This window comes from Giraffa tippelskirchi, chromosome 12 (assembly GCF_054371585.1).
Source record: "Giraffa tippelskirchi isolate mGirTip1 chromosome 12, T2T-mGirTip1v1.2.pri, whole genome shotgun sequence".
NCBI classification, from domain to species: Eukaryota; Metazoa; Chordata; class Mammalia; order Artiodactyla; family Giraffidae; genus Giraffa; species Giraffa tippelskirchi.
In genome coordinates, this window is record NC_137286.1 from 106,751,913 (window position 1) to 106,779,101 (window position 27,189).

The window sequence follows — 27,189 nt, forward strand, 5'->3', positions numbered from 1 at the left end:
AGTTTGTGTTTTTATTTTTATTTTGACTGCACTGAGTCTTCGCTGCTGTGCGTGGGCCTTCTCTAGTTGCGGAGAGCAGGGGTTACTCTTCATTGTGGCGTGCGGGCTTCTTGCTGAGGAGGTTTCTCTTGTTGCAGACCACAAGCTCTGGGTGCACGGGCTTCAGTAGTTCTGGTGAATAGACTTTGTTGCCCCACAGCACATAGAATTTTCCTGGACCAGGGATTGAACCCATGTCCCCTGCATTGGCAGGCAGATTCTTATCCACCAGGGAAGTCCTAGAGATAGTTTTATCTCTTCCATTATGGTTTGTGTGTCTCATATTAATTTTTCTTGCCATGTAGCCCTGGCTAGAACCTCAGGCACTGTGTTGAAAAGGAATGGTAAAAGCAGAAATTCTTGCTCCTGATCTCTAGGGGGAAGGTTCATTCTTTCACCACTAAGTACGATGTTAACTGTGGGGTTTTTGTTGATGCTTGCTATCAAGTTGAGAGAGTTCTCCTCTGTTCCTATTTTTCTGAGAGTTTGTATCATGAATAGGCGTGGAATTTTGTGTAAAAAACTTTTGCACTGCGTGATATGATTGTGTGATTTTTTCTTTAGCCCATTAACATGATGGATTACCTTATCTTCATACAGAAACAACCTTGCATCCTTGAAATGAACCTCACTTGGTCACGGTGTGTGATCCTCTTTATATATTCAATTAACAATTCATTTGTTAATATTTCATTAAGCCTTTTTACATCGACATTTGTGGGGAATACTGGTCTGTAGTTTCCCTTTTTTTTTTTTGCTGTCATTGTCTGGTTTGGTGTCCAGGTAACACTAGCAATACAAAACAAACTGGGAATGTTCTCGCCTCTTCTGTCTTCGGAAAGAGGTCGTGCATAACAGGTGTGATCCTTCTTTAAACGTTTGGTGGAATTTCCCAGTGAAACTATCTGGGCCTGGACATTTCTTGAGAGTTTCTTAGTTACACATTCAAAATCCTTAATAGATACAAGGATCTTCATATAATCTATTTCATATTTGGTGATTGTTTTTTGGGAGAATGACCCAGTTCATCTAACTTGCAAGTCTATAAGTATAGAATTGTTTACAGTGCTCCTTGTTATCCTTTTCATGTCCTTATGGTCTGTAGTGACGTGCCCTCTTGATGCCTGTTACTGGTAATTTGTCTTCTCTCTCTTTCCCCCTTTGTCAGACTCACTAGAAGTTCATCAATTCTATTGATATTTCTGGCTCTTTATTCAATTTGCTCTATTCTTTTTCTGATTCAGTTTAATTGATTTCTGCTCTTATCTTTATAATTTTCTTCCTTTTATTTTCCTTGGGCTTATTTTTCACTTTTCCATTTATTGAAATGGAAGCATAGATGGTTGACTTGAGTCTTTCCTTCTTCACTCCTGTTTGTGTTAATCTCCTTTCAACACACTGGTACTTCATCCCCCAAATTTTGATACAATCAATTTTTAATTTTCATTCAATACACTGTATCGACCCATGGTTTATTTAGAAGAGCGTTTTAGTTTCCAAGTGTTCAGAGACTTTTCTGTTTTCTTTCTTTCCATTTTTTATTGATTAATAATTGTTGATTTACACTTTGATTCCACTGTGATCAGAGAACACACTCTATCGTTTCAATTATTTTAAATATGCTGTGATTTTTCAGTGGCCCTGTATTAAGCCCACCTTTTCCCTCTGATGTTTTGGTGCCTGTGGCCTCCCTAACGCTGGGGAGACGGCCCCTCCCAGGGCTGGGGAATTCCTAGAGACAGCAGACAACTCTTCTGTGACGTGCACTTCTCATGAGCCCACTGACCAACCCCAAACCCACTCCCACTCCTGCAACCTCCTCCCTCAGGCGGTCACTTGCCCGGCCAGTGCCCCCCTGCCCTCATCGCCCCCCCTGCCCTCATCGCCCCCCTGCCCTCATCACCCTCCCTGCCCTCATCACCCCCCTGCCCTCATCACTCCCTGCCCTCATCTCCCCAGGCCAGGCCCCAGCTTAGCTGCCAGAACACTTCACACTGACCCATCCTCAGCCAGGCTGTCGCCTGCCCTTCCCAGGACCACAGGCCAGGGCCTGCCTGGACTTCTCTCCAGCATTTACAGCAATTGCTTTTTTGTGGAGTAAAGTGCATTTATTTTCATCTGATTTCCAGGATTTAAGTTTTACTTGGCCAGAAGAATAGGAAAAGTACATCAAGCATCTTCCCGGAAGTGAAAATTCCCTTTTGAAACAGCAGCTGACCCAGGATCACTGAAGCCCGGGCAGCAGCTGGTTCCTGCACCTCTTTATGCTGCTCATTCCCCTCCCCCTCTGTTCTCCCGCGAGGTTTTTTTTTTTTTTCTCAGAATCTGGGTCATTTGTCTCCCAGAGTTTCTCACAGGCTGGACTTTGCGGATTGAATATTCATGGTGGTGTTCACGGTCATCCATCCTCATGTTTTCCACAGTATAAACCAAGAGTTGACGTGACACTGGGGTTATTCCAGAGTCTCTCTCACTGGTGTCTCGGTGTTCCCATATGGAGCATCCCCGAGGGCCATTTATGCCAGCCCCACCCCTCCCTCAGCCCCCGCATCCCCCACTCCTCACCCTCCTCCACTCCTCATCCTTCCCTCAGCCCCCTCCACCCCCACCCCTCACCCTCCACCCCCACCCCTTACCCTCCACCCCCCACCCCTCCTCCACCCCCCACCTTCCAGGCATCATGCCAGCTCCCTCTTCCCATCTGTCCTCCTCCACCAGTGCAGTCTTCTTCCCAGGATGCCCCCCACCCCAGGGTCACTGCAGGCTTCGTGCTCCAGGGTCCTCGCTTCTCTGCTAGGGTGGGGGTTCCATGCAGGGCAGAGCCAATCCTGCTCCCTGTGCCCCCAAGACCCAGTCCTTCACACCGCAAGCTCTGGCACGGGGCACCGAGCACAGAGCATGAGCACCGAGCACTGAGCATGAGCACTGAGTACCAAGCACGAGCACTAGCATCAAGCACGAGCACCAGCGGGTGTGTGTGTGCAATCCGCTGGGGTCTTGCTCACAACCCTCTCTCCCCAGCTCGGGGGCAGGGCTGTGGGAAGCTCGCCCCCCACCCTCCCAAGGGGGACCGAGGTCCCAGAGAAGACCTCCCAGCCAAGGCTGCCTCAGCACCCAGGACACTTATCTGCGGATACAGCCGCCCAAGGCCTTTTCAGGTTGCTGTCAGAGGGGACGTTGGAGAAGTGACAGAACACCTTGGAGCCATTCAGATGTCAGAGCACAGCGGGAAACTCTCTACTGTGAGGAACTAAAGCAACAGTGAAACCAAAGCCAAGAGGCTTTGTCAAGATGACACTGCAGACCTCAGAGGCTCCATCATTAATTAACCTCAGAAACATGAAGCTTCTTGTTAACCTAAATCATTTCTGGGTGTGATTTATTAGACAGACACGAAAATAATTTATTTCTAGCTTTTCTGCTATCATACTTGAATTCGGGGTTAAGGTGGTTTAAAATGTAGTTAGCACTCAGCTGTAAGTGAGGTTTCTTTGTATGCGGTTACCCTTACTCACCTCATTAGCTAAGAGATTAGTTTCTACCCAAAACACTTGAATACAACCGGAGACAGTGTTGATGTTCGGAAAGAGGAAGGCCTAAGTCAAGAAGGGAATTGGTTTTCTCTGGATGAACTTCAGCCCTGAAAGGACCCGGAATGGCCTGGATTCTGTTCTGGGGGTCAGGGCCAGGGGCGCCCAGCAGTCATCAGGAGCCAACGTCTATGTTCAGTGCTCACACCACCGAGATGATCCTGGCCACATGCCAGGCTCCTCCTCACCAGACGCTGGGGTCTGGGGCTTTATCCCATTGTGCCTCCACCCCAGACGCCATGGTTCCGATCCAAACAGGAGGCAGACGCTGCTCAGGCAGAGTGCACATCTCAGAGTCAGAATCTGAGTTTCTCTGAAGCACGTCTGTCAAGACAGTGCCGAGTTCAGTCACAAAACCGTAAGGACAAACTAACGCAGATCACAGACCATGGTTCCCACATCTACTGGGACAGCCTGTCCGGCCCCACAGCCCGGGGATCTGTATGTTTAACAAACTCTTGAGCTAGTTTTTATGCGGCCAGCCTGGTTCCACCTTCCCACAGAGCAGTCAGATCTCATTGTCATTCATAGCACCTGTCCCAGGGTCAAACTCAGCCAGCCTGGGGTGGGGGGGGTCCTACATTCCCATGTCCCCCCTGCACAGGGAGCCTCATGCTAGACTCACAAACACGTGGAATTTCAGGCAGGAACAATTTCAAAAACAGTTGCATCCCATACCTCTGAGACCCTGGCAGGCTGGAAATGCCATGCTCACAGCAGGATGGTAAAACCTGCACCCACCCGAGGGCCTGACTCTTCCCTTTGCAGTCCCATGGACAGAACATGAGTCTATCCTCCCAGCGGCTTCAGCAGCCAGTCCCACTTGTGGGGAGTGTCTCAGCTGTCCCGTCTCTGCCCTGGGAGGGCGTCCCATGTGGTCACTCAGCACACACCCTGCAGGTGGCCGGGGCCTCACTCTCCGCACAGATGAAACTGCACTAAAGCCACTGAGAAGCGCTCTTGGGGACTGCTGTCCTTCTTCATTCCTCGGAACCGGACCTCAGGCGCCCTTGCCTGCCAGCCCCTTTGCTTTGTTCTCTGACTGCTATCTGCTTTCTCCTCCCTTTGAAAGGGTTCTCCTTATCTTCCCCGACACAGGCAGGAGGTCAGGAGCCAAGTCCATCTCGTGGTGACAGCCCGTTGTCCCAGTTTGCCCCAGGTCAGGGGGCTGCAGCTCTGGCAGGTACAGAGCCGGGGACTGGTGGCAGGTGAGCCTGGGGCCATGGTTTCAACCACAGTGGATGCCTGGACCACATCTTCCCTCGAGGGTGGGGGCAGAGGTCTCCCGCAGCTGTCTGTTCCCCAGCACTTACTCCCTTCTTTGTCAAATCGAATCCCTTTCAACCCAGGGGGACTCTAATTTCTCTAGCTTCTCCTGCAAGCCTGGTGCTGGGCTGGACTAGAAATACCCTCATGAAGTTATGTGATGAAGTAAACCTAAAGCATTGAGCACAGTTCAGGAAATCCAGCCACGCGTCAATGGTTCACCCCTTCGCACTAGATTATATCCAGGGAGTCCTTCCTTTGTGTCTGTGCGTTGTGTGTGTCAGTCACACAACCTAGTTAGTCATTCAGATCCATTACCTCTGCAACAGTCTACCTTTTCCTTTGGTAAACTGTAGGCAGGGACCATGTTGTTCCAAAGCATAGCAACCTAATAACCTCGTGTGCAATGTCATGGATCCTGTAAGGAAAGACAGGTTTTTCCCACCAGATGGTGGTTGAGATGATGACGCTCAGATCCTCCAGGCTGACCCACAGCATCTCCACCTACCACCCACTTAACAGATGGAGCATCACTAAGGATAGGGGGTCCAAGTGCCACCACCACGGATCAAAGGCCCCAAAGAAACAACGAAAGGCTGTATATTTATCTCTCCTCTTTCCCACAGCACAGTAGTCCAACCCACACTTCTGACATTAAATACATGATCCACTGAAATAGCTGACCTGTGACTCCTGAACATGCTGGACACCAGAGCATTATATGTGGGTCCTTTTTTAGACAAATAATTTTATTAAGTTCGTAAAAGATTCAATCAAATGGTGCTGCTGCTTCTCCTCCACCCGTGGAACCTACGTCCTCAGACCAGAGAGGAGCCCTGGGGAAACAAGTCTGATGGAGGCGGTCCCCTCCCAGCCTGAGTGGGGTCTTCAGCACCTGGGAGCCAAGCTCGGAGGAGGCCCAGGAGAGCAAGTGGCCGAGCTCGGGGCCTGGGGGTCTATCCTGCTGTGACACCAGTTCCCCTGAGACCACAGGGACTCTCTTGTCACCCTGGGAGTGACGAATCTACAGCAGAGGTACATTTCACCCTGGAGCCAGAACACACGTGAATATGAAAACACACATGAAACAAACACTGCCTGAAATATGACTTAACTCTTATTAAGGGCACCATGTTCTGATATTTCCTATTCTATTTCATTCCGATTGTGAAAAAAAGAAAGACATTTGTTTCCCAGCCTGTTGAGGAGCCTGTCACAGCAACGCTAGACTTAAAAGAAGATACTCTTTGGCCCTGGATCCTCTTGGTGTCCTCTGGTCGAGTCCTCCTAGTGCCATCTACTGGGCACTCTGGGTGGTGCAAGTGCCTTTTCCCCAGCACAGAGATTTTACAAAAATGAGATGAAATCAAAGAACTCAATACACCACTATGTGCTTCTTCCCCCAAAGTAGAAAGGCTCTGAAACAGTTCAAGGAGAGGTTTAGATGGGTGGCTAACAGACAAACCCAGTTCTGAATTCTAATATCAAAGACTCCACGCTCATTCCCCAAAGGGGGCTTTCAACCGGAGAACAGCTAGCAAGACTGACCTGGAACCAGTGGACTCCAGATAGCATCATATTTAAACCAGAACAGTCCACACGAGCATTTCACAAAAATCTGCCAAGGTCCAGCAAACTCAATTCACACAGGAACTCATTGCTCCGCTGCCCTTTTGTCAAACCTATGTCTCTCTCCTTTTTTTTTTTTTTACTAAAGCAATCCATAGCAAAGTGTTGGTTGCTCAATTCTGTCCAACTCTTTGAGACCCCATGGACTGTGGCCTAGCAGGCTCCTCTGTCCATGGAATTTCCCAGGCAAGAATACTGGAGTGGGTTGCCATGCCCTTCTTTAGGAGTTCTTCCTGACCCAGGGGTCAAACCAGGTGGCCTGCACTACAGGCAGATTCTTTACCGTCTGAGCCACTAGGGTGCTGTGTGTGTGCTGTGTGATAAGTCACTTCAGTCGTGTTCGACTCTTTGCGACCCTATGGATCATAGCCGCCAGGCTCCTCTAGTCATGGGATTTCCCAGACAAGAATAGTTGCTATGCCCTCCTCCAGAGGATCTTCCCAACCCAGGGATCGAGCCTGAATCTCTTAGGTCTCCTGCATTGGCAGATAGGTTGTTTACCACTAGTACCACCAGGAAAGCCAGTGTATTTACTAGATCCTAACTTATTCCAAGTTAGGAACCTCTTCAAGATGATATATAACACAATATTGTCCTAACACATCTAAAATGTACAACTCTCTTTTGTTCCTTTATGAGTTGTACAGAGTTTCCATTTGACCAGCTCACCAGAGCTTATAGAATTTAATTTTTATATTTAATAGAAGCCAGTTTCCCCTATGAGTTTGCCTGGGGAGTTACAGCTTTGTATTCATTTCTGACCAACACAAGCTCTTGATACAAATACATCTGGAAACATCTTTGTAATTTCTCCATAGTTTGCAAACAAGAACTACACAATGTATTTGCCAGAAGGAGCATGCGCCCATCCAGTAAGGCCAAGGAAATCAACTTGTTTACCACTTCCTTTCAATTAGCACATCCAGCAATTCAAACTTCCCCCAAATAGTTTATGTATGAACATAAGAATAGAGTGAGGGGGAATTCCCTCCTGGTCCAGAGGTTGGGACTCTGTGTTCTCACTGCCAAGGGTCTGCGTTTGATCCCTGGTCAGGGAATTAAGATCGCACAAGCCATGTGGTGGGGGGCATCCCTTGCCCCCCAAAATAGTGTGAGGAAACCGGAAAGGCCTTTAACAGTTTCAGTCACAACTCAGAAGTTGCAATTTTTATGACTTTAATTTGAAAGTGAAGAAAACAACTAAATAGTGATATCTGAAGTCTTTTTCTATTCTACATACTTGGAATGGAACAGTTTGTCTTTTTCCCCCAAATTATTCGACATTAACAATTTTCAGGGTGCACAAGTGAAGGTGTGGGTCAATAAATATGATGCAGAGATAAATCTTAGTGCGATGTTGTTCTCCTGGGATAATTATCCACAAAACTGTGAAAGGATCACACCAGGGCCACTCCTGCTTTAAAATGATATTATCATATGTAAGTCATTATTAACTAATTACACAGAGACTCCAGGGCTTCTTAATATCTGCCCATTTGAGGGCTGAATTTGCCCTTTTTGCCAATTATTAATATGATTAATATTTCAACAGCAAAGTCAAGAAAGTGCATGCAGACCAATAGCTAATGGCTTATAACCAACACCACGTTCCTCCATCCATGAGCCCTGGTGGCTCAGAGGGTAAAGCGTCCGCCCGCAATGTGGGAGACCTGCGTTTGATCCCTGGGTCGGGAAGATCCCCTGGAGAAGGAAATGGCAACCCACTCCAGTATTCTTGCCTGGAGAATCCCATGGACAGAGGAGCCTGGTAGTTCACGGGGTCACAAAGAGTCGGACACGACTGAGCGACTTCACTCACTGTAACCAATAGCTCAGAGACATCCAGCGACTGCCAAGCATTAAGGCAGGGCGCCCACCTCTCACAAGTCCCTTCTTGTCTGGAGCATTTTTAATATCACCTACATAGGATTTGTGAGTCAGAAATTTCACTGAGACATTCTTTATGTATATTCAGAGCATCCTCCCCAAAGGAAGTTCCAGGGGCTGCCCCGTCAGGCAGCTGGCAGGCAATCATTCATTACAATATGTTAAGAAATACATATTTGTCTCACACTGATTTCTTGCCCAATAGCAACTTTTTCGGTTTACTGATAAAACTGTCAAATTAAAATGTCAAATAGCTTTTCACATTAGCATTTCCCTTTACAGCCTGACAATTGCACAAAGGTTCAGCTCGATTGTGAACACCTGGGATTTGACTGCTTGCTACAAAGCACGTATGTGAAATCCTTCATCGATGCAGCTCTGACACCGTGAAGTGATAGGTGCGCACCAGTTAGTCATTAATAGTTACTCAGTAAGGAAGGGCCTGGTCATCCCTGGAAAGGGCCAGTCCTCCGTATCAGCTTCATTTGAGCCCTACATCGGAGACACTGTCAGGCGAGTGTATGCTCCTCAGTTCTGTCTTGTCACAACAAAGATTTGGAGCTCTTCCATCAGACTCCAAACCTATATCGTGTTCTGTGCCCAGTCAACAAGGCCGGAGAGGTGTGCCCATCAGGCTGAGGAGGCCAGAGCGGAGGGTAGGGTGGGGGCAGGCAGCATTCTCCAGGGGCTGTTATATTCAAAATGAAGACCTGAACCCAGGGTAATAGAATAAAGGCTTATTTTCAATGTGTACGTATAACACAGCAATGCTTTTAACCAAAAATAATACAGCAACATGAGTGTACTGTTTACAAAATAATTACAGATTTATAAAGAAAAAAGATTAACCCCTGGTGTGATCTGCTAAGTGCATACCCATCTAAGGTCATGTGACGGTAACTTCATGTGTCCAGGAGACCCTGTTCATTCACTTCGTCCTCCCCTTCTCTGCTCTGGGGGGACACAGAAATACCTCCGGGGGATTTCCTGCCCCACTGGAATCCAAGTCTGGTTGGGAAGAAAGCACCCACACACAAAAAATAACAAAAGTCACGACAAACAGAAGGAAATCAAGTGCCGAGTTGTAATTAAGAGTTAAGAGCTGTAGGCATTCTAACTATAAAACCCAAAAGGCAGAGTGGCTAGATATACAATTAGCCAACAACACCACAGTCATTATGCAAATCAGGAGAATATGTCAGGGAAAACAGGAAAGGGAAGTTGAACAGCAACCTGCAATCTTGCTATAGACACAAAAAGCCAGGAGAAATTTGTCAGTGGGAGAAAGCGAGTAAACTTTCAATCTGCAAGCCACCTTTACCAGCTGGCTTTCTACCAAGATGCCAGATCCTTCCTTCACTCCAATGCGAGACCCCCATAGAGCGCCGCCCCTGACCACCTGAAGGGTGGCCCCAGGCTAGGGGTGGGCAGCGAGCTCTCCCTCAGCCACCCGCCTTGGCCCTGTCATTTCCAACCTGCCGATTCAGCACATCTCTCAGATGGGCCTTCCTGGACTTCCTCTGTTCGTGAACACTCCCTCCTGGACTAAGACCTGGGGCAGGAAGGTGGGGTAGTGACCTCGGGACAAAGTCAGGTTCCCCAGGCAACAAAGGCCCAAGCTGGCCCTTGGCGATGGGGTACAAATTTTACAAGGAAAAGTCAATACCTTTACGCCACTGTTGGCACTCATGGGAAACTCATTTGTAAGGCCAGATCTGCCCTGTCGGGGTGAATCATCTCTGCTCAACTTAAAGACGACCCAAGTAAAGCGGAGGTGGGAGCGAGCACGCCCGCACCTCGGGGCTGCCCTCTTTGTGGGAATCCTGGAGCCAGATCCTGCCCCCCACCCCACCCCTCATGCTGGACACAGGTCCCCAGACGCGGCCCAGTCTTGTGATTTTAATTCTCCATCCGCTCTCTCTGTGGACCTCAGAATACCCAACCACAGGGGAACAATGAACCCTGTAATCCGAGATCAGGCTTCCGGGAGAGGAGCCCGGCTTCCCAGGATCGTCTCCAGAAACCCCAGCCGCGCTCCCCTTCGCGGCGAGTGTGCAGAGCAGGGGTCTGGGGACTTCATTCATGGCGGTCCCCCCAACCCCGAGTTGAGTAACGTCCTCGCGACTTCTCGGCCGTGGGAGGCGGAGGACACCGGCAGGGCCCCGGGCACCCTCCTTGGGGCGCAGGCCTGGGTGCGCCCGCGGGGTCTCCCCACCACCCCCAGCTCCGGCCCTCGGCGCATAGTTGAGGGATCGAGTCACACAGGGAACTCAAGGAGACGTTTGTTAAGTCTGCCTGCGAGGTTTGGGGGAGAAAAAAGCAGGCACTCGGCCAAGCGCAGAGCTGTCCCTCCTCGCCCACCGCGAACCCACTTTCCCAGGAGGGAAGAGTCCCGGGCACCCGCGCACCCGCAGAGTCTCGGAGGTAACGGCCTTCCGCGCCTGAACTCTCTCTTCAACTATTTTGCATTAATTAATTAATTAAATCCGAACTTTGACCACCACGGTACTCTAGGACCGGTCCAGGCAGAAACCACAGTACAGAAACGGCACCAAACCTTGCACGTCACACTCCCACCCCCGCCGCCCGAGACGTCGGGAACCCCAGCCTAGCCGCGCTCAGGCCGGGGGAAGCGCCCCAGACCCCGGGCGACGCGCCCCGCCCCTCGGCGCTGGGGGCGGCCGGACGCCGAGGAGCCGCCCCTCCGGACTTTCTCAACAGCTCCGGCGAGGAGGCGGGGTGCGGGGCGAGGTTAAAAGGCGCTGCCGGTCCGACAGGTGTCGAAGGCCCGAGCGCCCCGCGCGCCGCGCTCTCTGGACTCCAGGCCGTAGCGGCGCCCTCGCCGCCCCCGCGATCCCCTCGATCCCCGCGACTCCCTCGCAGCCGCCGCGCGTTCCGCCCGTGCGCCCCGCTCCCACCGGTAAGGCCGGCGCCCACTCTCGGCTGCCCCGGAAAGCATGGGGCTGTGGGACCCCTCGGGGAGAGGCCCCCGGGACCGCCAGGGTCTGTGGGACCCCTCGGAGAGGGACCCTGGGACAGCCAGGGGCTCTGGAACCCCGCGGGGAGGGACCCGGGTCCCCAGGATGCACCCGGCGCGCACCGATGCCCCGTGCCCCGGGTCCCGGGCAGTGGCCACAGCGGCGCTGGGCGCCGGGCGGGAGGCGATCGCGAACCCGTGGCCGGAGCTCCTCGGGCCGAGTCTGGTGCGCAGCGCGCGGTCGAGCGGGAGCGGGGCCGGGGGCAGACAGGTGCGCGCACTCGCCCGGGGTGTTCGCGGCTCTTCTGGAGAGGCTGGCGCGGCCGCCAGGCGCTTCACCCAGTCGCCGAAGGTTTCGCTTAGAAAGAAAACGCGGTCTTGGGCGTGAAGCGGAAGCTCAACCTGCAGGAGCTGACCTTCTGTGGCCGAGCTGGAGCCCAGAGGCCGGCGTGGCCCCTTTCCCTCCCCGAGCTCTAGTTCCGAGCGGGGCTTCCAGGGGCAGTCGTGGGCGCAGCTTTCGGGGCGCCGGTTACACACGGGGAGCCGTGCTTGGGGGCATCCCTCGCCGGCCGGGGCCCAGGCCTCACCGTCCTCCTGAGAGCTGACCCCCGTGCCCCCCATCTCTAGGTGCGGTGACAGCCGCGTCCCCATCCACCCTTTGAGTTTGGGGCGGGGTCTGTGGAGACAAGGGCCACCACCCAAAAAGTAAGGGTTGAGGAATTAACAAGTGAAGGACTCCTGGTGACCTTTCTACAACCTGCACCTCACCCAGCAGCCCCCCCGAAGATCGCCCCTCCGCGCACCAGGCAGGTGGTGTGGACAGGTCAGGAAGGGCAGGGGTCAGCGCCAGGATGAATGCTGAGAATGCTTTCGTCCGGCCTGGTCACAAGGCCAACCCTCCTCTCCTGTCACCCTGTCCCATGGGGGTCAAACTGTAATTAGCTCGTCTGCCTCAAGGACCCTTGGACAGGAAGCTGCCACCCAACCAAGAGCTTTTACAAAAGGACAAGGATGGAGGGTTTACTTCCCACTGTGTTTTCTGAACATCAGCCACTGGTTGACTGGTTAGAGGAGTGTGTGTCCTGGGCTGGCACCCACCCCACCCCACCCCGAGTCTTTAGCCAGATGCACTGATACAAGTCAAACAGGCTGTTTCAGAGTGTCCTGTTGGCACTTAGTAAGTGAGGTCGAGAAGTGGAGGGTCTGATTTCACAGGGATGGTGGTCGGGCTGCCGGCCAGGACAGTCCAGCTCCGAGGAACCCAAGGCCTCCAGGCCATCTGTGTTCAGGGTCAGGGCTGAGCCTTTTCCAGGTGACGTTTCCCTCTTTCAAGCCAAGCTGCCCAAGTATCTCAGCTCTTGTAGCTCTCCTGTCCTGACCTTCTTGTGTCTGGGCTGCCTCCTCTGAAGGAGTGGCCGTGGATGGTTTCAGCCAGGCCTGGGTGCCCCAAGCAGCGCCCCAGAGGCGGCAGGGTGATCAGACTGCCCCCCACCCACCCTGGCTGCTCGGGAAGTCCAGCGGGAAACAGGACCCGACTTGCTCAGAATAAGGAGAACACTAAGCTTTTAAGCAAGAAGAAGCACTGAGAACCAGTTCGGAAGGGGTAGACACAGATTACTCATCAGATTGTGGAGGGTGGAGCTTTGTTGTAAGAGGCTTGATTGAGACAGACGGGTGTGACTGCATGTAAATGAAGACAGTTCATACCCTGCGATGAGAAGGCCACCGGCTCCTGGAGGTGAATGCCCGGGCTCCCTAGGTCCTCTCCAGAGGGCAGTGCGTCACCTGGCAGCATCCACATTGACCCTCAATAACGTGAGGGTGCCTGCGACAGCCAGTCCCTGGGAACTCATTGAGTTAAGTTTTCATTTTTTTTCTTACGACGAAGCTCTTTAGCTGCTGCTGCTAAGTTGCTTCAGTCATGTCCACCTCTGTGCGACTCTGCCATAGACGGCAGCCCACCAGGCTCCCCCGTCCCTGGGATTCTCCAGGCAAGAACACTGGAGTGGGCTGCCATTTCCTTCTCCAATGCATGAAAGTGAAAAGTGAAAGTGAAGTCTCTCAGTCGTGTCCGACTCTTAGCAACCCCACTGACTGCAGCCTACCAGGCTCCTCTGTCCATGGGAAGAGTACTGGAGTGGGTTGCCATTGCCTTCTCCACATCTCTTTAGAAGCACTTCTAAATTAAAACCACAGCCACAATAAAAATGCACCATCTAAACTGTTTTCAAACCCGAGTACTGACTGATCGTTCAGTCCCAGCAGGACAACGAGGACCCCAGCCCGCACACAGAAAGCCAGGCACACACTGGCTCTTCTCTGAGGAAGGACCATTTCTAACTGGCTCCCTTTTGTACAGGAAAAGGAAGTGAAGCCCATCGGCAAATGTTGAACATGAATTTTACCCTTGGGGACAGTCATTTCACCACTGTATCCCATGTCTGGAAAAACTGAAATAATTTAAGGAAGGAGGTGCTGTAGGGAAACACGGCCTCTTGGCCTTGAAGGTGAGGTTGGCCCTGGCAGGCACAAGCCCAGAGCTAGAGGCCAGCAAACACTTGGGAGTGCTGAATGCCGCTGGAGGGCTGGGGAGACCTGAACAGGGAGTGTCTGCACAGGGTTTGGTCAGCACACCCAGGGCCCTGGGTCAGCAGGCACGTTTGCTGGGATGCTCCCTCCACACCCCACGAGTTGATTGTGCTGAGGGCTGGGTGCATTACTGGGGTGAGTACACCCCTCTTTACTAGAGAACAGAGAACGCGTCCAAGATGGACTGCCTGCTGCACAGCAAACCCCATGGCAAGCCTGGTTGCTCTTGTTTCCCCTTGTTGAGGGAGGCTGTGTAAGAACTGGCCCTTTGAGATGGCTGGTGCTCACGGGCCAGCCCTCCTGAGCCTCCCCAAGCTGGTCCCACACGCTCACCCCGTGTTGCGCTGTGTCACTCTGTCTTTTCCAGCACAAGCCACCCAGACGAGAGGATGGACTGGAGCGCGCTGCAGACGATCCTGGGAGGTGTGAACAAGCACTCCACCAGCATCGGCAAGATCTGGCTGACTGTCCTCTTCATTTTCCGAATCATGATCTTGGTGGTGGCCGCCAAGGAGGTGTGGGGGGACGAGCAGGCCGACTTCACATGCAACACCCTGCAGCCTGGGTGCAAGAATGTGTGCTACGACCACTACTTCCCCATCTCGCACATCCGGCTCTGGGCGCTGCAGCTCATCTTCGTATCCACGCCTGCCCTGCTGGTGGCCATGCACGTGGCCTACTACAGGCACGAGAAGAAGCGCAAGTTCATCAGGGGAGAGATAAAGACCGAGTTCAAGGACATCGAAGAGATCAAGAAACAGAAGGTCCGGATCGAGGGGTCTCTGTGGTGGACCTACACGGGCAGCATCTTCTTCCGCGTCATCTTCGAGGCTGCCTTCATGTATGTCTTCTACGTGATGTATGATGGCTTCGCCATGCAGCGCCTGGTGAAGTGCAATGCCTGGCCCTGCCCCAACACGGTGGACTGCTTCGTGTCCAGGCCCACGGAGAAGACCGTCTTCACGGTCTTCATGATCGCGGTGTCTGGAATTTGCATCCTTCTCAATGTCACTGAGCTGTGTTACTTGCTGATTCGATTTTGTTCCGGAAAGTCCAAAAAACCAGTGTAACCATAGTGGTCACCGGGTTTAGGTAAAAAAGGAATGCGATCTGTGCTCGGCCGTGGGGCACAGTCAGCCAGCGCCCCCCACCCCCACCGGCCCTGGGTACAGCTCGACTTCAGGGCCACCTTTGACCCCCTCCCCGATAGATCACACATGCAACCCCAGACGCCTCTAGAGGCTGTGCCCCCCACCCCACCCCTGCAAGTGTCCCATTGAAGGCAGACTCAGAGCCTCTGCCACTTTTCTCTGAAATCGGTCCTCGTGGGGCCATGCTGGCCCGGGTGGCCATGCCTATTTAGACAAAGGACATGGCATTTGTCTCCATTTCTTTGAGGAAAGGAGAGAAACGCCAGGGCCTGAAGAGCACAGGGTCTAGTTGATCCACTTACGGCTCTCTTTGCCATTTCCCCTGCATTAAAGGTAAACACAGAGAATCTTGGTTCTTTTATTTGCTTTGACGTTTCAGTCTTCAATAGTGGACGCGCTCCCTAATGCTTCAAACTCTGTTACACGTTTTTTAAGTGAAAATGTAAAATATGACGTGTTCTTTTGATCTGCAAGGAACTATTCATTATAGGTTCCTCTTATTTCAAAGGCCCAGATTATGATATGTAAACGGGGTATAATTAGATGCTCTTGTTGAATTTAACTATGGCCTTTCAGGTGTGAGTGGTTTGCACTGCCCCCAAGAGGCTGTCCGTTGTGTGACGTGTAGTGTGTGCTACAGGGATGCATTTCAGCTTCCCTCAGTGAAACAAACTAGCAGCCCTTGGCGATGGCTTCTAATAGCAAACAGCCTCGTTTCAAAAGCTTAGATGTGATTTTGCTTGAGGAATGCAGACTTTATATACCATGAGTTACTACCAATGGTGGGGTGGTTCAAGACACCCTGAGCTTCCTTATGATGGTGCCTTTTCCGCTCCCATGGGAAGAACGCTGACTTACAGAGATTGCTTGGGGCTATTTTATTGCCACAGTATGATTTAATGGTGCAGAAGAAAATGGCAAATTGAGGGGGAAGGGGCAGTAACTGTTTCTAAAAAAGGTGTAAAAACTAGACTCTAAATTCTGACAATTAAAAGTGAGTTTCATCTGCTTCAAAGGTTTGTTCACTTCCCTTTTCAGTATCCAGGCTTTTAAAGTGAAAATAGATTTAATAGACATTTTTTAAAAAGTAGAAACTAGGGTTTAGGTAACTATTTAGCAGTTCTATAAGACAGACAGAATCCTAATCGTTTCATGATGCTTGACATGGTTTCAAAAAAATGGTACTCAGCATACTTCAATGAGAGTAAATACTTTCCTGTTGCCAAGAATAGCTTTATAAAAACATTTTGTAATAATACATAATAGTTTTAATTACATACTTGTAATTAAAATAATTTTGTAACATCTCATATATCATTTAAATATTAAAATGTAATTGATTCCTATAATGGTTATTTAAAATCTATTACAGAATGTGTGCTAAGTAGCTTCAGTCATGTCCAACTCTTCGCGACCCCGTGGACTGTAGCCCTCCAAGATCCTCTGTCCATGGGATTCTCTAGGCAAGAACACTGGAGTGGGTTGCCATGCCCTCCCCCAGGGATCTTCCCGACCCAAGGATGTGCAACCTGAATCTCATGTCTCCTGTATTGGCAGGCAGGTTCTTTACCACTAGCACCACCTGGGAAGCCCTTTTAATAGAATAGAATAGTGGCTTTTAATTCCATCTATAGCTGGTTTTGTAAAAGTAAGTGAAAATTTCATAACACTAAATGGGTAAGTTACCACTTTGTCTGTCTGAGACTCTGGGATCCTTCCGCCCCAGTTACGGAAAAGCCTGTGTCACCAGAAAGACAGTCGGAGGAGGAGAAAGAAGGGTTATTCCTGCCCCGTGCTTACCACTAGTGGGTTCCTGAGAAACACACACAGTGTGAGTGTGGACAGGCTTTGCCGCTTGGAGGCTGCTGAGCTGGGGTCACGTGAGCAGGTTGGCTCCTAGAAGAATCATTTAAAGATGTTAAAATGTTATTCATAGTCAAGGTTGGCTGAGGCATGAGAAAAATTCCATCAGGTGTCTTTTCTATGGGGTTTTCTATGGGGTTTCATGTCCATTTGTGTGCAAACTGGTCTTATCACCTGCCTTCTGTTCCGGGAGCACCTTCCAGTCCATGTGTGTGGCCTGCTGCCCAGCGCACTCCTGGGATGCCAGAAACACCCAAGATGGTTAGAGACCTCATCCAGGGACCTGAAAGCACTTTACACATTGGTAATTACAAGTGTGTTTATGGGGAACCATACGCTCCTTTGTTGTTTGTCCAACTCTTTGTGACCCCATGGAATGTAGCCTGCCAGGATCCTCTGTCCATGAGATTCTCCAGGCAAGAATATTGGAGTGGGTGGCCATTTCCTTCTCCTGGGGATCTTCCCAACCCAGGGGTTGAACCCATGTCTCCTGCCCATTAGCAGGCAGATTCTTTACCACTGAGCCACCTGGGAAGCCCATACAGTTTGTAGATGGGTTTAGAAGGACATAAAGCAGTCACTTTTCCTCCAGGTGATAGAGAAGGGATAAGAAATGGTCCCTGGCCACCTTCCAGGCTGCCCTCCACACAGCCTGTTACAGGAACACGTGACTTTTTAAATCGATGCACTCACAAGCTATGAAGATTATGACTCTTGGGTATTATAAGACTGGGTCAAAATAATTACAGACAACTACTGACTGCTTTTAAGAATTTACAAACAGGTTTGGCCACATGCCTGAAAATTAGAGCTTGAACTCTAAAAACAATCATCCTAATATATATCTCAAGCCACTCATTTATAATTTGTTGTAGGTGAAAAAAAGCTCGCTTTTGTGTTATTTGTGAAGAGTCCACTCAAGTTTCCTGTGTCAAGTTGGCCACACCAAGCCCGTGTGGGACCGTAAGAGGCAGTGGGAACAGCCCAGCTGCTAAGGCTTTCTTGTTCGGGGTTTATTAGGACACCTTGACTCTTCCATGCGTGGGCAACTGTGGGCAGGTAAATCTGGGTTGAATCAGGAAGACGAAGGTGGGGATCTGGGGGTGGCCAGGGCCTGAGCAGTCCCTCACGCTGTCCCTGACCTCGGGGAAGGGCCTGGGGAGAGGCAGGGTGCTGAGGGGTCTGTCATGGGTATAGGGAGCTCACTCACTTGTCAGACCTGATTCCTCATCTTAAAGCGCCGGCTGAACAGTACCAGAGGGTCACAGAAACCCAATAAGATAATTTACATCAAAGTGTCCACGCAGCAAAGCGCTAAGTGATATACACTTGTCTCTGTTTTCCACCAGGTGGATCTCAGGCTGAGGGGTGGATGGATGAGGTTCTAGAAGGAACGACCCTCCCAAAGCTTAGGGAAAGCACCCGTTTACGCAAAGCCTGAAATAAGTACAATTTGACGGGGCGGGGGCAGGGGCAGGGGCGGGGGCGGGGGTGGTGGTGATGGGGGGGTAGGGGGTGGAGTGGCTGAGACCACTAAGAAGGGGAGGAGAGGCTCGGTTACCCTGCACCTGGAGAAAGATCTCGAAAGAAAAAAGCTTTGATTCACATCGTTAGGGTCACTTCACACCTCCTTCCGCATTACCAAGTGCTCCTGAGCTGCCCAGCAATGCCCCAGCGGTGGCCCCGCCTCCTCAATGTAGGGGGCACAGCTCAGGGCAGGAGCACGGCGGGGCGGGGGTAGGGGGTGGGGGGGTGGGGGGGTGGGGGGGGCAGTTGTGGAGCTGAGGGCGTTACTTCCAGAAGCTGGCAGCACACACACACACCCCCACCCCCCACACCCGGCAAGGCAGCCCCCTCTGGAGACACAGCCTTCCATTCCTGCCTGTCGCTAATTATTTATTTACTCAACCAATATTTACAGAGTGCCCGCTGAGCACCAGGAACTGTTGGGCAACAGGACTGGGAGCAAACAAAATACCAACAAATACCTGAAGATGAGTGCAGTGGAGAGAAATAAACAGGAAAGAGGCGGTGCCAGGGGCCAGATGGGCCAAGGGGAGGCCTCTGGGCTGGGGTGACGCCTCCCCCAGGACACCTGCTTCCAGCATCTGTCCTGCCCTCTGCTGGACCCAGAGGAGTCTGTCTGCCTCTCAGGAACCTCCCATCACCAAGAACATGTCCAAGTTCAACCCTAACTTCATTCTCCAGCCACACGGGTCTGCTTTCCCGTTAGCAGACTCGGACTCGTTTATTCATCATGATGAAGCAGCTCCTGTGTCCAGATCCACCAGGTCCAGGCAGAGAAGGAACAAGACATGCCTCGCCCTGACCTCTGCCGTGGAGCCCCGATCAGTCCCCGCCTGGGTCCAGCATCAGGGGCTCCTCTCAGTCCTCTGAGCACAGACAGCCTGGCCACAGACGGACGCAGCCTGTGGCTAAAGCGGTGGGATCTCAAGTTTGCTTTTTAACAGTCATACCATCTTTCCTCATGATCAATCAAAAAGGCTAGTGATGTGATGTATGAGATTGTGGAATTAATTTAGAAGTACATTGGCTTTGAGATTAAATACAGAAGCAAAGTCCAGGTATAGGTCTCCTCTGCAGCCCTACTCGATGTCCATATTAACCCCTGGATGCAAACCTGCCCCAGAGGTCCTGCACCGCAGATATTCACACACAAACCTGCACAGACGCACACAGCCATGTCAGTCTGCTTTTCTTACATCATTTTCTCTGTGATGGAGTCTCACTCAGTAATACACCCCAGAACTCTCTCCAGGTCTGTGTGTAGCTCTAACTTGATCTTTTTTACAGAGGAGCAATGTTCAGAGTGGTAATCGTCCCTTGTTAGTGCCTAGCTGTCACACTGTTTCCAGTTTTTCACAAAGAGTTACCCCCCTTCCCTGCTGCTGGCCACCCCCATCTCCTTTCAAACTACACTTCCCTTTGTAGCAAGCGCCACGTGGATTTTCAAGCCTAACTCAGGGCTTCGCCTTTTCCCGGGTAGATTCTAACCTGCTGACCTTGGCCTATCGCTCGGCTCCATTAGACCCTCCGTGGCCCCATATTCAGTTTATATGAATATGTTGGAAGCAATTCCTTCCAACTTCATGTCACCTGTCAGTCTAATGAGCCTAAAGCCACTTCAGCCAGTAAAAACGTTGACCGTGGAATGCCTCCAGACTCTTCCTTTGCGCTCCACCACAGCTCATTTACCAGCAGGATTTGAGTTTGGAGTTTTCCAGGTAAATGTACTTAGCTGCCTCTGGTTCGCACATTTTCTTCTTAAGAGTAAGGATATTATGACAGACTGGGCGAACGGCCTTCCACACACACCTGAGTGCATTTATGACTCTGGTATCCTCTCTAAGGACATACTCACCGAGGTCCCCGCAGGTGGGGGGTACTGATAAACACAGAGATGATTCCAGAAGCAGTCATGGTGTGGAGGGCAGGTGTGTCCAAACAGAACAGCGATGTGCTGGGGGTGACGGGCACACCAAGTACCACAGGAGAGACTTGGGCCAGAAATGGTTTCTTTGGGGCCTAAAGGAGCACAAAGCAAACCATGGAAGATGCAGTCTTTGGCCAGGAAGGGAGACAGTGTTCAGCCCGGCATTCTTCCTTTTCTTTGAGATACTGCATGATTTATCGAGGCCTCTTTCTACCACTTGGTGTTACAACTCGCTGGCCAGTTTCTGGGGAGCCCAGTATTTTGAAGTCTTACCATACAGGGCCGTAAATGCTCTGCTGAGATTGTTTCTTATTCAGGACTCATCTATGGGGCAGGGAAGTCTCGTATTTAAAATGTTTTTTAAACCATCATCTAATATTAACACAGCAACTCTAAATATTCACTGTTATTTGGTCTTAATTCCGTTATATTGTCTAGGTGGAAAAATCACCTAATAACATTCCACTCAAAATTTTCAGGCACTTTATTAATTGTGATATTTACACAATTAATATTTACAAGACATAAAAAGTGGTTTGGGGCAATTGTGACTCACAAGAACTCAATAAAGCATTAATTTTTCTCATTTGCCCTGATTTTTCCAAAAGAAAGAGATCTCAGTGTTAACAGATGGGGGTTTGCCCGTGTTCATAGCAGCTTTATTCACACTTGCCAAAAACCAGAAGTACTACAGGTGTCCATCGACAGATGAACAAATTTTTTAAAATGTGGCTCGCATACACAACGAAATATTATTCAGCCTGAAAAAAAAAAAAGAAGGAAATTCCGACACAGGCTGCCACATGGGTGAAACCTGACATTATGCTCAGCGAAATAAATCAAACACAAAAGGACAAATACTGTAGGATTCCACTTCCATGGGGTCCCCAGATTAGTCACATTCACGGAGACAGAAGGGTGACTTCCATGGTCTGGGGCGGGGGAAGGGGCATAACTAATGGGCAGAGGGTCTCAGCTTGGGAGGACGAAAAGCTTCTGGAACTGCTGCTGGGGATGGTCTCACAATGATGTCAGTGTGCTTCAAAGCGCACACACAAAATGGCTAATATGGTGAATTTTATGTCATGTATATTTCACTGTAATTTTTTAAGATGTCTTTTCTCAGCACAAGAGACAATGGATTGCCTTCACACAAGACACTGCTGGTGACCATAAGCAGTAAGAAGAGTTCTGAGCTCAGACATACCTCAAACACTGCGAACGTCTCCAAACCAGTTTATTAGTGCTATAACGCCCCCAAATAACTCCTTAGGCACGTAGATTAGCCATAAACATGACGCAAACAAAGGTCTGAGCACAGAGCCTTCCTGCCCCGCAGAGAACACTCCTTTTCAAGTCCAGTCAGGTTGTCCAGAGAAGAAGCCCCATGTTCAGACACAGGAGGGACTTCTTCTCACCTCAGAAGTGCGCACCATGGTCTCTGCCTCCTGTGTCAGGAGAACACTGCAAACAGAGCTACTCTCGGGATGGAGATGAAAGGCAGAGGAAATACCCACGGCCAGGTCGTGAGAGCTCACGCACATCCCGGGCCCTGGGAGATGGAGCACGTTTGCATCCCTGCAGTGACTGTCTGGGCTTCACTTCTGCCCCAGACAGACACAGGAGCGCCTGTGACACTCACACAAGTCCAGAAACATGTGGGGGAAGAGTTGGCTCCCGACAGCCAGCACAACTTTTACTCACAAAAAGAATTTTGATGGGCTTTTTGTTCTCAAGCATCATGACTACCTTTGCATTTCTGAAAACGTACACAAAGCTTCCAGAAGAGTAAACAGAGCCATCATCTTTACAAGAAGCAGAAAATGGACATCTCTGTGGTTGTCACCCTTTTTTCAAAAATGATTTATCTCTGTTTTGTCAGGACAGGAAAGTCCTTCTGTTTATTGCCTGCGAGGTGGTGAGGCAGAGCTAAGCTGCTGTGTGCGTTGCTGCCTTGGCACCATCCTGGGCAGCCAGGAGACGGGGTGGGGGAGTGGGGTGTAGGGGAACCCCAGCCCCTCATGCATTCAGACCCTGGACAGCAGGGGCAGAGCCCCCGTGATCTTTCTGTCCTGACCTGCCTGAGCCTCCCCCGTGTGCCCTGAGATGAGACCCTAAGGAACTGAACAAAAGCCCAGTCTTTTGTTTGAATTGACCAGCCCTCCCTTACCCCCAGACTCTAATAAAGGGCACCCAGGTCCTGCCTCCCCTCCCCACTCTTCTATCTGCACCTGAGTCAACCCATCCTCCCAGTTTGTCCTCGAGGACCCCCAAGTTCTCAGCTTCTCTGTCCCAACTTCCGGGTCACTGTCCAGACTGCGTGCAATGCTCTACCGGGGCTCAGAGCAGAGGGTGGAGACGTGGTCCCGTCGGAAGGAGAGGAAGACACCAGAACTGGCGGATGTTCAGCACTTGGACTTCCATGCACAGGAAAGCCCAGAGGCCGACAAGGACACCCAGCTGACCCCAGGGATGAAGAGGGAACAGTTCTAGACTTGTCTGGGCTGGCCCCACACGGCTCTCCTTGCAGAAGGAGAGAGGACTGCTCACCTCCTCACAGCCAGGGACAGCAACAGAGGGAGCAGGCGAGCGGTGCCCCCAGGACAGAGGTGGCAGGGGGCTGGCCAGGCCTCGGAGCCCTTCAGTCAGAGAGGACGGCGCTGGGGAGGGAATGGCGCTCACTCGCAGATTCTAAGACAAACAGTTCCTTAGTTCTCTCGCATTTGACCATCCCTGAAGCAGAGAGCTGTGTCCTACCACTGACGACATCTCAGCATCATGACCAAGACTTTATTCTAGTGGAACGAAGCACGGGGATCCCTGCCTCTCAAAACTTCACTTTACGTGGCTTTGCTTTTACCAAAGACCTGCCTTCATGCCCATGTACCATCGGCTGTGCTTTAGGGTCGACGGAGCTCAGCGTGTGTGCTGGTGAGGTGCCTGTTTGGTGGCCGTCGCGTTGGACCGTGAGTTTCCAGGACGCAGTGACCGGCTCAGCCCACGGCTGTGCCCCCAGCCTGGTGGGTGCCTTGCCGGGCCCCTGGCAGACGAGTGGCGGGTCGTTCATGGGGGGCAGACAGTCCTCGCCGCTTCGACCAGAGCCCAGAGTCCCTGCGACGGCACTGCCTGCACTAGGCACTTGCCAAGTGAACGGCGTTCAAGCTGGATGGAGAGCGTCTACCCACGACGGGCCTGTGCTCATTGAGAGAAAGGAAAGGATTAAACATGCTCATGCTTCTCAAGGAAGAAGTGCTGGCAAGAGTGCACACAGCCTGTGTGTTCTCTTCCTTGGCCAATGGCCAACCCGGCCTCTGGAAAGAGAGTGCTGCTTCCTGAAACCTGTACATGTGATCTTTCCTGTCGCCCTTGTGGCAACACTCTCTGCCTCGGGACATTACACAGGAATCACTTGAAAGCAGTGTCAGTTTTTTTTTCTTCTCCAAAGGGTCAGCGATGTGAAGACAATGACACACCTGTATACTCCCGACAGCCGCAAGCCACTTACAAACACGTTCCCACGCATCAAGTGAAATGAATCTGGAACACGCAGAAAAGTAAGTCTGCCCCTGTGTGTGGGGACATGGGGCTCCTGATCTGGGCGCCTCGGTGTGCGTGCACAGGGCAGGGGCTCCGGCCAGGTGCCCAGCATCCCTTCAGTCTCTGCTCCGCTGGCCCCCAGGGGGCTGTGGAGGAACAGAAAGTAGAAAGAGGATGTGATAGGGTGTCCTGTGTCTGCCTGTTCACTCAGAACTAACCTGTGACACTAAGTCCCCAGTTGCTTCTTTCAGCAACTTTCTGAGGACTTCACTAATTATAGATGCACCTCTGGACACTCTACGGAGCTTTGTCCGAGAACAGGAATCATGACATGCAGACCAGTGTTTCTCAGATTGTCTGCAGTGAAAGATTGTTTTTTCCCCCTTCATCTTTTGGGGACTGATACTTTTGTAAATTACAATATAAATGTCACAGCAATGATGATAAATTGCTGGAAAAGTTCCCAAGTACTAGTAATAAGAGCCATTTGGGGGCGGCAGCTGTGTACTGTATCAGACTATTTCATACACGGGCCACCTGGATTCATCTTCACAACCATCCCATGGGAATTTCCCTGGTGGCACAGAGAATCCACCTGCCAGTGCAGGGGACACGGGTTCAATCCCTCATCTGGGAAGACTCCACATGCCATGGGGCAACAAGCCTGTGTACCACAACTACTGAGCCCATGCTGCAATTAAGATGCAAGGCAGCCAAATAAATTAATTAATTAAGGGAAAAAAATCTGACCTCTTAAAGAAAACTACAGACTACGTAGATGCTCTCCATTTCGTGCCGTTTTGGGCAAGTGAAACTTAACGAATGGGGAGCCGATGAGGGTCAGGCCTGTGATTTGAGCTTAGACATCCTCTCAGTTATCTGAAGAACACACTTAGCTCTTGTCTGATCTTCGCTGCTGAGGGCAGGGACTCTGTCAGTAGGAGTTATCGGGGGGAGGGGGGCTTGCCCGCCCATCTCTGCTCATTCCCATCACAGGTGTAGGGTGTGGAGAGGGAGCCGTCCACCCCGAGGAGTCAGGGGAGGGAAACAAGAATGACATGTTAGGCAAAAGTAAAATTAAAATGAGAGGGTGACGAAGAAGAAAATGTATCCGGTAGAAGTCAAGAAGGAAACAAGTAGAAAGCAGTTGAAACAGGTGATCAGTGTAAAAAGTCTGGTTAATTGAGAGTCTGGCTGCGGTGGGGCCGAGCCTCAGACTCAGCTGTCCCCCCCTCAACCCCACCCCAGGACAGAGGCTGCATCAGGAGCCGTCTCAGGGGGCCCAGGGCAGCCAGCGCTCTTCTGGCCCCTTTCGCTCTGTGCCCTGGGCGCTCGGTCTCAGAGGACCCCAGGCTCCCAGTGGGTGAGGAAGCCCCCCTCCTCCTGCCCTTACACAAGACGGCTCAGATGTCCTTCTGACAAATGTCCAAAGTCAGCTAGTAGGTTTTATTTAACGTGCTGACACACTGAGCTGGTATCCAGTCTTGATGGGATCTGAATTCATTCCTCCCTTGTGGAAGGCTGTCCTCCTCACCTCTCCACAGGAGCAGTCCCAGCCCCTTTCACTGGTGTGTCCTTCCTGCTCCCCAACCTGACCCTGCAGGGCTTCCAGCAGTGGAAACCACCCCTTTCTAGAGGACTCCAGGGCACTTGTGATGGATTGAAGTGAAAGCCATTCTCTCCTTGGTGGCTCAGACGGTAAAGAATCTGCCTGCAATGCAGGAGACACGGGAGACACAGGTTCAATCCCTGGGTTAGGAAGATCCCCTGGAGGATGGCATGGCAGCCCACTCCAGTATTTCTTTTTTAATTTATTTTTTTACTGAAGGATAATTGCTGTACAGAATTTTGTTGTTTTCTGTCAAACCTCAACATGAATCAGCCATAGGTATACATATATCTGCTCCCTTTTGAACCTCCCCCCCATCTCGCTCCCCATCCCACCTCTCTAGGTTGATACAGAGCCCCTGTTTGAGTTTCCTGAGCCATACAGCAAATTCTCATTGGCTATCTATTTTACATACGGTAATGTAAGTTTCCATGTTACTCTTTCCATATATCTCACCCTCTCCTCCCCTCTCCCCATGTCCATCAGTCTATTCTCTATGTCTGTTTCTCCATAGCTGCCTTGTAAATAAATTCTTCAGAACCATTTTTCTAGATTCTATATACGTGCATTAGAATACCGTATTTATCTTTCTATTTCTGACTCACTTCACTCTATATAATAGGTTCTAGGTTCATCCACCTCATCAGAACTGATTGAAATGCATTCTTTCATATGGCTGAGTAATATTCCATTGTGTATATGTACCACAACTTCCTTATCTATTCATCTGTCAATGGGTATCTAGGTTGCTTCCATGTTCTAGCTATTGTGAATAGTGCTGCAATGAACAATGAGATACATGTGTCTTTTTCAACCCTGGTTTCCTCAGGGTATATGCCTAGGAGTGGGATCATATGATGGTTTTATTCCTAGTTTTTTAAGGAATCTCCATACCATCTTCTGTAGTGGCTGTATCAATTTACATTCCCACCAACAGTGCAAGAGCATTTCCTTTTCTCCACACCCTCTCCAGCATTTATTGTTTTTAGACTTTTTGATGATGGCCATTCTGACTGATGTGAGGTGATATCTCATTGTGATTTTGATTTGCATTTCTCTAACAATAAGCAATGTTGAGCATCTTTTCAAGTGTTTGTTAGCCATCTGTATGTCTTCTTTGGAGAGATGTCTAGGTCTTTTCCCCACTTTTTGATTGGGTTGTTTGTTTTCCTGGTATTGAGTTGTATGAGCTGCTTGTATATTTTGGAAATTAATCCTTTGTCAGTTGTTTCATTTGCTATTATTTTCTCCCATTCTGAGGGTTGTCTTTTCACCTTGCTTATAGTTTCCTTTGCTGTTCAAAAGCTAAGTTTAATCAGGTCTCACTTTACTTTTGTTTTTATTTCTATTACTCTAGGAGGTGGGTCATAGAGGATCTTGCTTTGATTTATGTCATCAAATGTTCTGTCTATGTTTTCCTCTAAGAGTTTTGTAGTTTCTGGTCTTACATTTAGGTCTTTAATCCATTTTGAGTTTATCTTTGTGTATGGTGTTAGGAGGTATTCTATTTTCATTCTTTTACTTGTAGCTGTCCAGTTTCCCAGCACCATTTATTGAACAGGCTGTCTTCGCCCCATTGTATATTCTTGCCTCTTTTG

At 50.4% G+C, this 27,189-nt stretch overlaps 1 protein-coding gene across 1 annotated transcript; it reads left to right on the top strand.

The window, feature by feature from the left end:
• The first annotated feature begins 11,036 nt into the window (after positions 1-11,036).
• GJB2 (gap junction protein beta 2) lies at positions 11,037-16,143 on the top strand. The gene is made up of 2 exons (XM_081549069.1): positions 11,037-11,331; positions 14,345-16,143. The coding sequence occupies exon 2, from the start codon at positions 14,367-14,369 to the stop codon at positions 15,045-15,047; it is 681 nt and encodes a 226-aa protein (XP_081405195.1). The 5' UTR covers positions 11,037-11,331; positions 14,345-14,366; the 3' UTR covers positions 15,048-16,143.
• The last annotated feature ends 11,046 nt before the right edge of the window (positions 16,144-27,189 follow it).